Below are 14,005 nucleotides of genomic sequence, written 5' to 3'. Positions count from 1 at the left end.
CTTTTAGAAATACACATACACACTCACACAGCGCTGTGGTCTTACCAAGGAACTGCGCTCGAGCCTGGTGTGGGTTTAAGGGCTGGACCTGCTGCACGTGTTGAGTTGCCATATTCAGCCAATGCTGTGAACCCTGTTTGCTGTAGAACTGTGGAGGGACGCACTCCTGCACCTCACGGCTAAAAACACACACACAAAAAGCAAACTAGTGATACCTAAGAGGCAGCAGTTATATATTCTACATGTCGTCACCTTCCTAAAATAATGGCCTAAGTCATTTTTTGACAAAAATGATTTTCTTTCCCTAAATCATCTCCTCATGGTGTTGGCCACCTCTGGTAAAATTGCCTACATCCTCAGTTGAACAGGTCTTGTGATTCCACACCTTTAGTATAATGGCCTAAGTCAAGCGTGTGACTTGTTTTCTGAAAAACCTGAAAAAATGACTTAGGCCATTATTTTAGGAAGGTGACGATGTGTAAGTGTGTTTGCAAATTTGTGAAGACGCACCTGTGATTGTCATATATGCATGAGTGAAGTCATATTTTGTGGGTGTTTGTAAGCATTTGTGCATGCTTGTCTATGGAGGGTTAGCTTTCATGAACCAAATGGAAAGCTCATGGCACTGACACTGATAGTTAGGACAAAAAGTGAAGTATGTGTATGACTTTGTATACTGTATTTACAGGGTGGGCAGGTAGACGGTGTCCTTGGCACGGTGCTGTAGGGCAGCCAGTCTGGCGATCTGCTTCATATGCTGGTCACTGGCCTTACCCGGAGGAACCACACTCAGCAAGGCCTTCAGGTAGTCTGGCAGCACCTTGAAGAGAGACACAGAAAGTAAAGTTATCTTATGTTAGTGTGTATTTTCTTGGATGTCACTGCTAGTTTTGTGATAGAAAATTTCAAATCTTGACCGATTTGTCATGAATCAGAATCAGAATATGAGTCAACATTTCAGGTTGTATTAGCTACAGTAGAAACAGGATGTCAGCTGTCCAACATTTCATACCGTAGATCTCTACCTGATTATAGTGCATGGTCACATAGAGTTCGTTGTCAAGTTTTAAGGCCAGACTCCATATGACTCTCCTGAACCACAGACTGTAGTTGGCATCCACTGGCTCTGCCTCTGTAGCAATGTCCAGGATGTACTCGCGCTTGTTCAGGGGACGCACATTCTGACCTACACAGAAACACACTTGAGTTATTATCACTATAGTGTATTGCTGTATGTTGAGACTGTTTGCATTGTAGGACTTCATAACGACATGCTAGATCCTTGTTACCTTTGTGTGTGACCAAAAAGATGGCATATTCATCCAAAGCCTCCACCCTCTGTAGTCCCATCTCATAGCAAAGCTCCTCGATGACATCCAAAGCAACCTGAAACAAAGAAATTGATTCTGAATTCAGCAATGTTGCCGTCATGTTGAGCCACAAATTCAGCATCTGTTTTTGTTATGTATAAAAGTTACAATCAGGTCTTTTTTTTTTTTTTTTTCATATTATTATTTTTTATACTCAACTGTTATGTCTGAGATGTTGTCTGTATGTTTATTTGTCTTGTATGTCTGGTGAGCCAAAGAAAAATTTCCACCCTGGTGGACAATAAAGATTTATTCTATTCTATTCTATTCTATTCTATTCTATTCTATTCTATAACTCTACAATATCATTTCACTTAGTGTGTGTGTGTGTGTGTTTGTGTGTGTGTGTGTGTGTGTGTGTGTGTGTGTGTGTGTGTGTGTGACAGTGTGCGTGTGTTTGTGTGTGAGTGTGTGTCTGTGTGTGTGTGTGTGTGTGTGTGTGTGTGTGTGTGTGTGTGTGTGTGTGTGTGTGTGAGTGTGTGTGTGTTCGTGTGTGTGTGTGTGTGTGTGTGTGTGTGTGTGTGTGTGTGTGTGTGCGTGCACGTGTGCTACTCACAGAGCACGTCTTGATTTTCAAGTGCCTTTCGATCCCACCTGGCAGCAGGAACAACTGTCTCTTGGAGCTCCGCCCAGCCTGCACGCAAACAACCAATCAGAGGGAAACGCCATACGAGTATTATAATACAATACAGTGTAGACTGGCTATATCATTGGCTATATATCACATTATTAGTATTCCCTTTTTTATCAAATACCGTGTGGTTTCCTTTTGTGCATATTTGACTATACTACAGTATATAAGCCATATAAGCAGACTGCATGGCTGAATTAGAGACTAACCAGCATAGCTTTGAGTTCCATGCTGTTGGGAAACTGTATACGTCCGCCATATTGAAAAGTCCTCCTCAGATTCTGCTCACATGCCTTGGCAATCCCTGTCAATTAAAAGCAACAGATGGATTAAAACTTAGAATACAGTCAGACTGGTAGTGATGGGCTGTAGCATCTTTTCCCTGGATGGATGAATGGATGAATGGATTGTCTACCTTGGTACTGCATCCCAGGGCTGTCGCAGGCGTCCTGCAGGAACTTCATCAGAAATGGCTTCATCACATCAGAGCAGCGATGGAAAGCTGTCAGGATGTACAACAGCCTCCATCCTCTCTGACAACTGTCCCTACACACAACATACACAGAACTACAAATTAAAGCCTCTACAATGAAGTCCTCAGTCAGCACGTGATGTAAAACGTATACAAGAGTCTTACGGTTTGGAGCTGGTGTTGGCAGTAACTTGCTTCATCACCTGGCAGTAGGCTTCATCCTTTATCAAGCCATGGTCGCCACTTAACTAGAATTATGAGCACATGCATGAAGATAAAGGATTTTGTTTCAGGCTTGTTGTTTTCCTTCTCTTTTACTTAAATACATCACGTGCAAGTCAGTTTCTCTCTTTATCATCTTAATATTTATTATAAGCCAATCAAATATGTGAGCGTGTTTAAGTGTTTGTGTACCTTCAGTAAAGAGGTGACCAGGTCCTGTTCAGTCTGACCTTTCAGTGGGAAGTCTCCCATGAATTTCATTATGTCTGGACGAAAACAATCAGTCAACATGGAAACAAATGATCTCTCCTTCTTTCAAAAATCCAATCAGATCTGAAGACCTGTGTTTTTCTCTACAGCAGCAACCTTTAAATTCTTCTAACTCCTATGTACAGTATATCAATCTCTCCTTCTCTTACTCTCCTCTCACCTAAGAAGATGTCAGCAGCCACTCTGTTCATCCCGCTGTCTGAGAAGTCGATTAAAGACTCCTGGATGGGAGACTGGAGAGACAAAACACATAACAAGGAACAAGAAATATATATGCGCAGCAGTACAATACACAATATGGTTAAAACTAAGATAACATATACAAGAATACAAATATATTTTTAAATGATTATACTCTGAAGCAAACTTAGCTGCTTTACCTTGGAGAATTTGACCATGTCAACAGGGTCCCTGCCCTCCTTCCCCTTTTTTGCTTTCTGATCACTAAGGGCAAAATTCATGCAGCAGTTATGTACTGTGTGTGCATGCCAATTTAATTTGTCACAGGGAGAACCAATTTGAGCTGTAGACTTTTAAAGTGAGGACATTTTGACACATTTTGACAATATTTAGGCAGTAAGTGTGCGTCTGACCTTTTGATCCTCTGCGCCTCTCTGAAGTACTTCTTGGCAAACTCAACCATGTGGTACTGGCCGCTGTGCAGAGGCAGGTCGTCCAGTTGGACACTCAGACTGTCACCATACATCTCATTTACTACCTGATACACACACATACACAGCCACAGTTGTAAAAAGCTAAGCAGCAGTGCCACTTAAAGGAACACCAAAGATGGAATTATCTACAAAATATTTCCTTTTCTGCCAAACCAATATTCCAACATATACTGTGTAAACATCAGCTTGTACCATAATATAGGGGTTTTATTCTTGCTGAAATCTGAAAGTTATTCTCGCCCTGAGCCTTGTGTTCAGACTCATTCAGATTTCTTTTCCCTGATGTAGTGTGGAAGCTAAAAATAAACCTCATGTACAAAAATGCGGCTGTAATGGTAGTAAACAACTTCCTGATCTGCACCTGCGTGGAGAGGTCGAGCTCATGGCCAGCTACTGCTGAGCCCATCGCCACGGCAATAGCAGCAGATGCAGCGACTCGTCCCTGTCTGTCTCGAGGCTCTACACGCTCAGCAGGAAGTACCAGGAAGTCCGGAGCAGCCACAGGACGGACGTACTCGCTGGGAAACACTCCCGATTTTCCGTACACAGCCCCGAACCGCCAGCCTGTACACACACACACACACACACACACACACACACACACACACAAATAAAAATGTTACAAATAAAAACTGTTGCATGCAACACAGAAAAACAAACAAAGGTGATGTCTTCAAATGTTCTGTTGTGTCTAACCAACAGTACAAAACCCCAAAATATTCACTTTATGTTTTTCAGCATTTAAGGCAAAGGTAGCAAATTCTCAATCTTGGAAAAGGCGTTCATTTAAATTTAAAGCTCCCTTCGATTGGACTAGCTTGCCTGGGTCACTAAGATTAATCACATCTTTGAGATCCTTCAAGACATCTTTGTTTATTTATTTGAAAACAAGCAATTGTTGTTAATGCTTTCCATAAAGCTTGATTGCCTTCTAGTGTAATTGTCAATTGTTTTTTTGGTTATCTGATTTTTCATTTTTTTCATTTTTTCTTTTTTCTTTTTTTCTTTTTTTCTTTTCAGTTTTCCGGTATTTCTCTCTTTTGTTCTTAATTACTTTTCATACATTTTGTAATGATCATTCTGGTGATGTCTGGGCAGGGGTGTGGGGTGGGGGGGGGTGAGTGAATGTGTATGTTGTACTGTAATGTCTTGTCCTTTGTACTGTCCAGTCCTACCGAGGACCCTCTCGAAAATGAGATGACACATCTCAAGAGGTATTCCTCATAAAATAAAAAAAGAAAAAAATAAAGGCTCTATAGGCTCTATTAAAACAACAAACCCAAACCAATGAGAAAACAGCAAACAGACACACAACAGATCCCCACCAGGATGCCAAACCCACCAAACTCAGGAGTGTCTCTCTTTATCTCTTCCAGAAGCATGACCTTCTTCCTCACTATGCAGCCGTAATGTTTGCCTGAACACACACATACATATGCACATAGACACACACACAAACACACACACACACACACACACACACACACACACACACACACACACACACACAGATGGGGCATGAAGCACAGAGAAGCAGATACATACTGTACATAGCTCACAGAAGCAGAGAGCAGGTCTACAAACATATCAATGTGCCATTACTCGGTGTGTGAGTGTTTACGAGTGTGTGCGTCTCACCGGCCTCCAACCCATCCATGTGCTGCAGTCTGATGATGTCTCCTTTGTGGAAGCTGAGCAGACTCCTGTCCTCAGTAATGAAGTTCCTCACCGCCACCATGTACTCTGAGTCCTGACAGAAACGTGACATGTTCACATAGACACGCTACAAAATCGCATTCCTCTGTGTCTTTGTGATTTATAGTTTACATTCATGTGTTTTCTGGTGTTATTTTGTGTGAGTAACTTGTTGGAGTATGACAGAAACAGAGAGCCTTATAAAACAATCATGGTTGCATTTAATTTAAATGCAGAAACAACATAAATTCAGGTTAAAATCAAGGTGGGATCTATTAATATGTATTGCTGGATTGTTCTATTATTGTTTGCATTATTTTGCTCTGTAATGATAACATTTTATTTTATATATATATATATATTTTAGCATCACTTTTTACCTGTTTTGTTTTTATCTGTTATACCAATAGTTTAATGTCTAAACCTTGTTGCCTATTGTCTTTTTATTGCACTTTTTTTCCTTCCTCTGAAAATAATTGTGCTGCATAAATACAACTATTGTAATTATTGGCCTCAATATCAGTTTAGCAACATACACTTGTGGCTCTATAAACAAAAATATATAAATGTCTTCTGTATGGTGACAAATAACAACATTTTAAGTTTAGAACCCTTTTTTAGTCTGATCCAGCATGAACACATTTCAAACAGATGACCCCAAAGGGCGTGTATGTATTGTCAAAACTCCTCCTCAAGGAAACCTAAACACACACACACACACACACACACTCACACAGACGCTCTCTGACCTTCTTAAGCTCTGTGAGGAAGTAGTCGATCATGTGTTTGACCTGTGGGGCCTTGGCCGAGAACAGGATCAGCTTCTCATTGGTCAGGTTGAACTCTAGCATGTTCTTAGATGGAATCGACACAAACAGGATGTCCGAGTAGCTGAGCAGGAAGGGATATGCAAAAACCAGGAAGTCAATTCATTTACAGAGAAAGATAAAGGGATCACAGGTCAGTTGAAAAAGGTCACTGACAGGTCTGCCTTCAACTGGAGTGAGAGAAAAGTTTCCAGGAGAGCACAATCGCATTTAGACAACTATCACCTCTTCTCGTGTTTGCCTTTTTTTTTTAAACGGTTGTTCCAATACCAAGGCATGAAGGCTGTTAAAGGTGGAAACATTGATGAGCTAGGGCTGACATCACACACACACACACACACACACACACACACACACACACACATACACACACACAATGTCCATGTGTTTGTACAGTCTATGAGGCTCACCTGTAAGGCCTCAGCACTCTGAAGTAGTCTGGAGCAGCGGAGCCGCTCCTCACCATCTTCAGCAGCTTGATGCCTTTATGAGACACAGACAGCACCTGAACTCCTGTCCCCACACTGCCCTGGAACACACACACACACACACACACACAAATAAACAAATGAAACTGAATACAGGCACATATCAAACTCAAGCAAGAGCCTGCTGCAAGTAAAGGAAGAAGGCCGCTTTGGATTTGTCATATTCAGAGTGTGAATTGTTGCTCTTTTCAGTTTAAGTTAAACTCACATACGCCAAGAAAGAGACAAGAACTCACAGAGGCTGGGAAGAGACGGGAAAAGTATATCTCCCATGAGTCTCTGGCCATGGCGACCACTTTCTTCTTCACGTTCTCATCGTGCGTTCTGGACAGCTGATCCACCTTGTTCTCAGCTGTCAAAGACAAAAAGGAACGAAGGTGTTTAAGTTACCAAATCCAGAGTGTAAAGTGTCTTCAAATACTGTAAATGTAAACGGAAAAGTATTCCGTCTAGGGTCTATGAGCCATTATATCACAGAGTGAAGTCATTTTGGGGTATGGGATTTATTCATACCGAATAAAGCTTTCATCTTCTGTCTCTCGTCCTGGGTGATACGGATGCAGGCGTCAGAGAGGGTGTCATGTACAACCTGCAGAACACATTGCAGGAGTTGAAGGAATAAGAATCTGCTAAAGTGGAAATCATTTTGGGTTCAGTTATTCCTGTTGTGAATGAGTATTAGCATTAAAGCAAAATCCAAGACCATAGTATCTAAAGTGTATTTGATGTACTCTTTTATAATAAATATAATGCTGGAATCTATAAATAAATCACTAATTTTAGCCTTCTATTTTCAATAAATCATTACCATGTTAACTCTTAGCATAATTATCATAAACAAGGCTCTGTCATAATAGAAAACCAAACCTGAATAAACAAATTACCTAATATAAAATAAATGAAGAAACAAGTAAATGTAAATAAGTAATGAATACATAAATCAACCTGTTTGAAGATCAGGTCCAGAACCAGTGGACTGTTCAAGGTCTCTTTAGGATAGAAAACCTGTACGGACATAGATCAATAATAGAAATATTTCCTTAACTCATAAACATGATGATTATAAAGCACTGTAATGTTGTCAACGTTCAGCACAAGTAGATCTATGAAGAGTATACTGTATATGTCAGACAAACAGAAATAAAAACACCTGTTCTCCACCAAGTTCTCAAAACCACCTCTGCGGTAGTTCCCGCTACAGTAGGTGACACCAGGACCACATTTGGCCACAATGACACACACACACACACACACAAACACACACACACGGCGAAATCGCTACCAGCATCACTGTCGCGGTAACAAGGAAACACACCTCTTTCCTCATGTAGAGTTTCCAGGGGACGTTGGAGTATGTGTAATATTCATCACTGGTCCTGCTGTGGAGTTGAGTCTGAATGATCTCCTCCTCTACTGGCAACTCTCTAGAGACTGGACACACACACACAGGTTTTTGACCATGTACTTCTTATACACTGCATTCACATGCACGTGTGAAATGAGTAGAACTTTCTACCATTCTGCTGTTTATTACTGTGGATTGATGTCACATTGGTGTGTGAAAAGTTCACCTGCAGGAGGGGCAGGGCTTATGTTGGAGCTAGTTGCCCCTGCAGGGCGAGACTTGGTCGTCTGGGAAACCTTAACTCCTCCCTCTTCTTTACGTAGCGAGTGTTGAGGCTTCCTTTGAGTCTGACACATAAAAAAGGTCAGATATTACAGATATTATTGCTTGTGTGCGTGCGTATGTATGTGTGTGTGTGTGTGGTAGGTGCAGAGTTGGGTACCGGTTGTGGTGGGTTTGTAATCTGATCTTTAAGGATCTCCATAGCTTCATCATGTGGGTCTGGCTTCTTTGCAAACAGCTTTCCATCATCTTTCCTAAACACACACAAAAAACACTATTATTAGTATGAATATTTAGGTAAGGAAATCATGAGTGGGCTACCTTTGTGTGGCAGGTCCAGTAGAAGTTGTTGCGTCAGCTGGCTGGTGCTGTTTGATGATGTCTTTGATGTCGTGGCTGGGATCGATGCGCTCCGTGTTACTCGTAGTGGATCGGACCACATCGCCAGGAGGGGGGCCACGTGTTGGACCTGTAATGTCACTTTCTATTAGATGAAGTGCAGATGTTTTAAAAAATGTATTCAACAGCTGTTGGATTTAATTTTGGAAATAGTTCTATACTGAAATATAGAACTATGTCAAAGCAGTACTAGCATTTCAATAAAAACAAACACCTTAATACAAAATAATTTTTTAATTTGGGGGGGATGGGCCGGCATTTCATGCCTTCGACATCAGACAGCGACAGTGGAGAGATGTTTGGAAAAAATGGAGAGAGAAAGATGCAGCGAAGGTCCCTAGTCCGATTCAAACCAGGGATGGATGGTTCATAGTTGGTGTCTTAACCCCTAAGCATCAGGGCCACCCCCTTAAAGTCGTATTTATGACTTCCTGTACTCAATCCCACATTTTCAATTTGATGCAGTGGGCTTTCCAAACTCAAATCACAAAGCCACAATGAATCAACGTATTTCTTTCCTCTCCTTTTGGAGTAATTGAGTAACCTTTAGATTCAGAGAACCCAGCTACAAGAGCGTGGGGCATGAAGCTTCACTGTAATCACGGCATTCACACCGCACAGCAAATCTGCGGTTAATTGGACCCTGAGAGTGTAAAACATACTCATTTTTCGCTGAACAGCAGCAGGCTTGTACGGCGACTCGTCACTCTCTTTGGTCTGCAGAAAAAACAGGAAGTGATACAGTTGAGTAAGTTTGGATTGCAAGGCAATATTGATTTGCATACATGTTAGCAGGTGTTCATGTATTCTGTATCCTTGACGTTCCACTTCCGGGATTGATCTCTGCAGGGTAAATCCAGACAGCTAGCTAGACTATCTGTCCAATCTAAGTTTTCTGTTGCACAGCAAAAACAACTTTTGAACGTACACATGTTCCACCAAAACAAATTTCTTCCCGAGCCTATTTTGCAGTGGCACCACAGCTTTTCTCCAGTGCTCACTGCCCAAGACGATTGTGATTGGTTTAAAGAAATGCTAATAAACCAGAGCACGTTTTCCTTCCATCCCGAATGTTATGTGGAGTAGCCAGACTCTCCTCCAGCGCGCTTTGGAGGAGGGTGTGGCAAAGCCAGACTAGTGTTCATGCAACACCCCAGCACAGAGTGTGTGTGTGTGTGTGTGTGTGTGTGTGTTTACTCACAGGGCTGGTTCTGTGAGAGTGTTGTGGCAAGTGTGTGTAATGCTGTGAGGGTGGTGACTGGGGCGCCGGGGCAACGGGAGGAAAGGAGGACAACATCTGCTGCTGGATCGCAATGGCCTGCATGGTCATCTGCTGGGCCTGCAACACACACACAAGAACAGTATACCTTCATGCTAATGTATACTCTTAATTTTATTTCTCATTTTACTTTATGTGGATGGTCTAAATGTTGTGTGGGGCTACTAAGTATAAGTATAAGTATAAACACTGAATAAAACTCAACTTATATCGAGTTTTAAAGCTACATTGATTGTGTCCTACGGTTGCCGAACCTGAAATTAGTTCTCTCCCTCGTTTACACGCAGCTGTTCTAGCCACTCCAATATTAACTTTGGTCTTGTTGCTTTGTCTGTCGCGTCGTTTTAATTCTCTTTTTCGCTTCCCTGGCGAGCAATCTCCCCCTGGCATTCGTATTTTAAAGATGGAGGCGCTACATGGCTGCCGTCATTCGAGCAAGTTGCTCGTATGTATTCTGAATGATTCTGAATGTCAGATTCTACGAGAATACTTTGATTAGTTGGTGGAAGTAATTACACATGAATGAGTACATATTTGTTAAATAACAAAAAGCGGTTATTTGCTAAGAATCAACTCAAAAAATTACACGATGTAGGTTTAACATTTAACAGGCCCAACAATATGTTACCATATATTTTATGTAACAACTAAGACAAATACACCAACAGTAATATCAGAGTTGTCCAGAAGAAGGATATGTGACAAACCAGAATGATGGCTTGCTGGTGGATGATGGCCTGTTGCTGTTGAGTCAGTACCGTCTGCTCCGATCCTAGAGAAGTATAAACATATAAGTATGGACACCATGTAGCCAAGATGATTTTGTTGTAGAAAAATAGTAGAATCACACACAGTTCACTGCAAAAGACCCAGTAGACTCCTCCACTTCAAACAAACCACACAGAGGAACTTTACAACCTCACAATGAAATGCAAGATATAAAAAACATATGGCTTTTATCTAACATGAATTGAATTGTAACTCCACCATGCCCACAAGCTTCAGGCCAAACATGCTGGAACGCACATCTGAGTATTGTACCTGGCACACCTGTCATCACAGGCAAGCCTGGAACCACAGGCGTGGCAGGGAGCGAGGGCACCCCCGGCAGACCGGGGACGCCAGTAACATGGGATGCTACATTATCTCTATCAGCAGCGGGAGCGCGAGTGGGTGATGGGGTGAGTGCTACACGTGTGGAAGAAGTAATGGTAGAAGGAGTCTGCTGGTTGTAGGTGTGTTTGGGAAGGTTGTATTGGTGGTATTGTGGCTGCGGCTGTTGTTGAGGTTCCTGCTGCTGCTGCTGCTGCTGCTGCTGTTGGTGTTGTTCGTGGTGATGGTGGTGGGAGGGGATTGGCATGGCGGGGATTGGTGGCATCATTCCTCCTGCTACTGGAAGCACTGGCACAGCTTGAAGAGTGACAGGTCAGGGAACAGGGTAAGAGTTAGGACCAGTGCTTGTTCCAGGATTCTGTTTTAAATGGACTTAATTGCTATTTTCATCCTGGGCAGACAAAACCGGACAAGCTAATCTGCAATTTACCGATATACTGGCTAAACATCAGCATGTTAGCATTTCTTGTTGATGTAAACATCTGTTTCCATGTGTTTGTTTGCTACGTATTATCTGTACTGTTCATTCAACCCAAATTTAACTAAAGCAGGTGCACACTGGCCAGACAAGTTGTCATAAATTATGTTATTATAAATACAATTAATGATATTAAATATTATACTTGCAAGTTTGGATCCAAAACACCATGTTTTAACATAGTTGTTCAAAGATTTGGTAAACTATCCATCAAACCGAAAATGAGATGCATAGACATAAACTAAACGGCTGTAGTTTCCTTCATCCCCTTTTCTTTCTGTCTCTGTCTTCACCGCTGTTGCTCTCTCTGCTGCACCTTGTCCAACAGGGAGAGCCTTAGATGAAAAATTAGTTCAACATACTCAGAGTCATTTAACGTACTGCCAGTGGTAGAGTATGGTGGGCGACATAAAAGTGATTACATACTGTGTGACATTTTGTACAGCCACAGAGAGAAGCGTGCACAAAACAGCCTATAGAAAGAACGGCAGTGATGAACAGAGAAACCAAATTATGGACCTTTTTCACAGCAGACATTTTGACTTATAGTAGGATAGTAGGAAAAGCACAGCTGAAATTGATAACCTTAACGATGGCACAATTCCATCAAGTGTCCCAGTAAGCTATTTCAGTGAGTCAGCATGCACAATACCAGGGCCTCTCCTAAGTGGAAGCCATCATTAATGGTTTTGAATACACCTGTGCTTTTCCTACTATGACATGTCAACATGTCTGCTGTGAAAAAGGTCTATAGCATCAGTGTGTTTGATAAAAAATAGTATGTGTAGCAAGAGACAGAATGAGTGACAGAGGCCTATAGAGAGTAAAGCAGTCATCTGTGGTTACAGTGAATGGCTGTCTATGCATTATCCATGAGGTCAGACTGCTCTAAGAGACCGATTAAGGTTGGTGAACTGTACACCTTTACACCTCAGTCCTGTCCAGTGTCACTGAGGCACTTTAGCCGTCAACCTTGAACAATATGGAAATAATTACAAAAATAAATATGTGTGACACTATGTTAAACTGCATTAAATTGTTATTTCTTTGTTTCTGTTGTTCGGTTGTTCCTTGTGTACTTTGCCAAGGAACTAAAGGTCAAAAACAGAATAACCCAAAACATTTCAACCTTGGCAGTGTTTCCAGCATTAAGGGGGCTATTTATCTATCTAACTTTTTATCAATCTGAGACTAATGCCGATTTAGAATTAACTTAGAAAAAAGTGAATTATTGATATCAGTTGAGAGAAAAAAAAAAAATGAGAGAGAGGCTTTAGCGGCAGGACAAAAGAAGGATTGGGTGGAATGAAAAACAATGGTCCAAAAAATGAAAAGAGTAAGGAAACTGTTAAATCTGTGACAAACACGGAGGAAAGTAACAAAACTAAATAACAAAAACACAAATGTAAGGGAAAGCTTTGGACAATCTACACTTAGACTAGATGTAACTAACATACACACATACTAAGAAGTGTTTTACCTCCGGGATGTATTCCTGGTGGATAAGGTCGGCTGGGGGCTGTTTGACTTTCCCCCTCTCCTCTTCCTCCTCCTGTGATGCCTATACCTCCTCCTCCCTTCATCCTTGCTGATAAACTTCCAGTTTTTTCCATGTCCTGGTAGCCAGAGAGACACAGGCCACAGAGATTCAGCAGATAGAAAAGGACGGTTGGAGATGTTGAGAAAGTGGAGTTTGAGAGACATGAAGAGTAGGGGAAGAAGTGTGTGTGTATGTTAGAAAAAGGAGAGACTAAAGGGACAAGAGAGAGGGAGTATATTGTATTGGTTGATTCAGACCCTCTGTAAAGCAGTAGGAACTGAATACTCCGCAGGAAGTACCGTACACACTGGAGGAAAAGCTCCAGCACACACAAAATTCAGAAACTCAAACAAAACAAAAAAGGAGTCAGAATCTCCAACAAGATTTTCTGCAACATAAAAAAACCTTGCTGTCTCAACACAACAAAACCAAAGAGCTATTTTCACGAGAAAAACGCTTTACTGCACAGATAAGTCAAAGAATAAAGTCTCACATGCAAAACCTCAATCTTAATTAATAGAATATCCAAGCAAAATGGTCTAATGTTACAACATTAGGTTGTTTTAATCTGAAATAGAGAACCTAAGTCAACACCCAAAACATACCTGCACTGACTGACTTTCTTCCTGTTCCCTCCCAATGACGGGGCCTCTTGCTTTTTTGTTTTTGTTTTACCGAATTCACAAAATGTGAAGCCGTTAACGGAACAGTAATCCCCCACAGAGCTGTGCATGTGCGCTGCCTGCTGTTGCGGTCAAATACGGTAGGTCACTCAGTAACCCAATCACCCCTCCTGTCTGCTCCATTCATACAAAAACAGAAGCCGTGGATCACATGTTCCATCCATCTATCAACACGCCACTCCATTCACACTCAGACGGCAGATCAGGTGGAGAGAGCATGACGGGACAGTTTTATGC

General features: G+C 41.6%; 1 protein-coding gene across 1 annotated transcript in view; it reads right to left on the bottom strand.

Annotated features, from left to right (window-relative positions):
* Window positions 1–14,005, bottom strand: part of myo15aa (myosin XVAa) — a 48,149-nt gene that overhangs the window by 1,886 nt on the left and 32,258 nt on the right. Inside the window, exons 34-62 of the mRNA XM_035997049.1 lie at window positions 13,026–13,161; window positions 10,996–11,382; window positions 10,662–10,726; window positions 9,877–10,014; window positions 9,338–9,392; window positions 8,598–8,745; window positions 8,437–8,530; window positions 8,221–8,341; window positions 7,965–8,080; window positions 7,595–7,654; window positions 7,163–7,238; window positions 6,886–7,001; window positions 6,572–6,690; window positions 6,084–6,225; window positions 5,278–5,389; window positions 4,982–5,056; window positions 4,001–4,203; window positions 3,559–3,683; window positions 3,346–3,409; window positions 3,126–3,198; window positions 2,888–2,961; window positions 2,639–2,721; window positions 2,417–2,547; window positions 2,211–2,305; window positions 1,927–2,004; window positions 1,290–1,386; window positions 1,026–1,186; window positions 687–820; window positions 46–179 (exon numbers count right to left, since the gene is read on the bottom strand). Coding sequence (XP_035852942.1) covers window positions 46–179; window positions 687–820; window positions 1,026–1,186; window positions 1,290–1,386; window positions 1,927–2,004; window positions 2,211–2,305; window positions 2,417–2,547; window positions 2,639–2,721; window positions 2,888–2,961; window positions 3,126–3,198; window positions 3,346–3,409; window positions 3,559–3,683; window positions 4,001–4,203; window positions 4,982–5,056; window positions 5,278–5,389; window positions 6,084–6,225; window positions 6,572–6,690; window positions 6,886–7,001; window positions 7,163–7,238; window positions 7,595–7,654; window positions 7,965–8,080; window positions 8,221–8,341; window positions 8,437–8,530; window positions 8,598–8,745; window positions 9,338–9,392; window positions 9,877–10,014; window positions 10,662–10,726; window positions 10,996–11,382; window positions 13,026–13,161 — 3,412 coding nt within the window. The remainder of the gene's footprint in view (window positions 1–45; window positions 180–686; window positions 821–1,025; window positions 1,187–1,289; window positions 1,387–1,926; window positions 2,005–2,210; window positions 2,306–2,416; window positions 2,548–2,638; window positions 2,722–2,887; window positions 2,962–3,125; window positions 3,199–3,345; window positions 3,410–3,558; window positions 3,684–4,000; window positions 4,204–4,981; window positions 5,057–5,277; window positions 5,390–6,083; window positions 6,226–6,571; window positions 6,691–6,885; window positions 7,002–7,162; window positions 7,239–7,594; window positions 7,655–7,964; window positions 8,081–8,220; window positions 8,342–8,436; window positions 8,531–8,597; window positions 8,746–9,337; window positions 9,393–9,876; window positions 10,015–10,661; window positions 10,727–10,995; window positions 11,383–13,025; window positions 13,162–14,005) is intronic.

Source organism: Sander lucioperca, chromosome 21 (genome assembly GCF_008315115.2).
Source record: "Sander lucioperca isolate FBNREF2018 chromosome 21, SLUC_FBN_1.2, whole genome shotgun sequence".
Lineage (NCBI taxonomy): Eukaryota > Metazoa > Chordata > Actinopteri > Perciformes > Percidae > Sander > Sander lucioperca.
The sequence above is the reverse complement of the archived record's forward strand: the minus strand, read 5'-3'. Positions and strand labels throughout refer to the sequence as shown.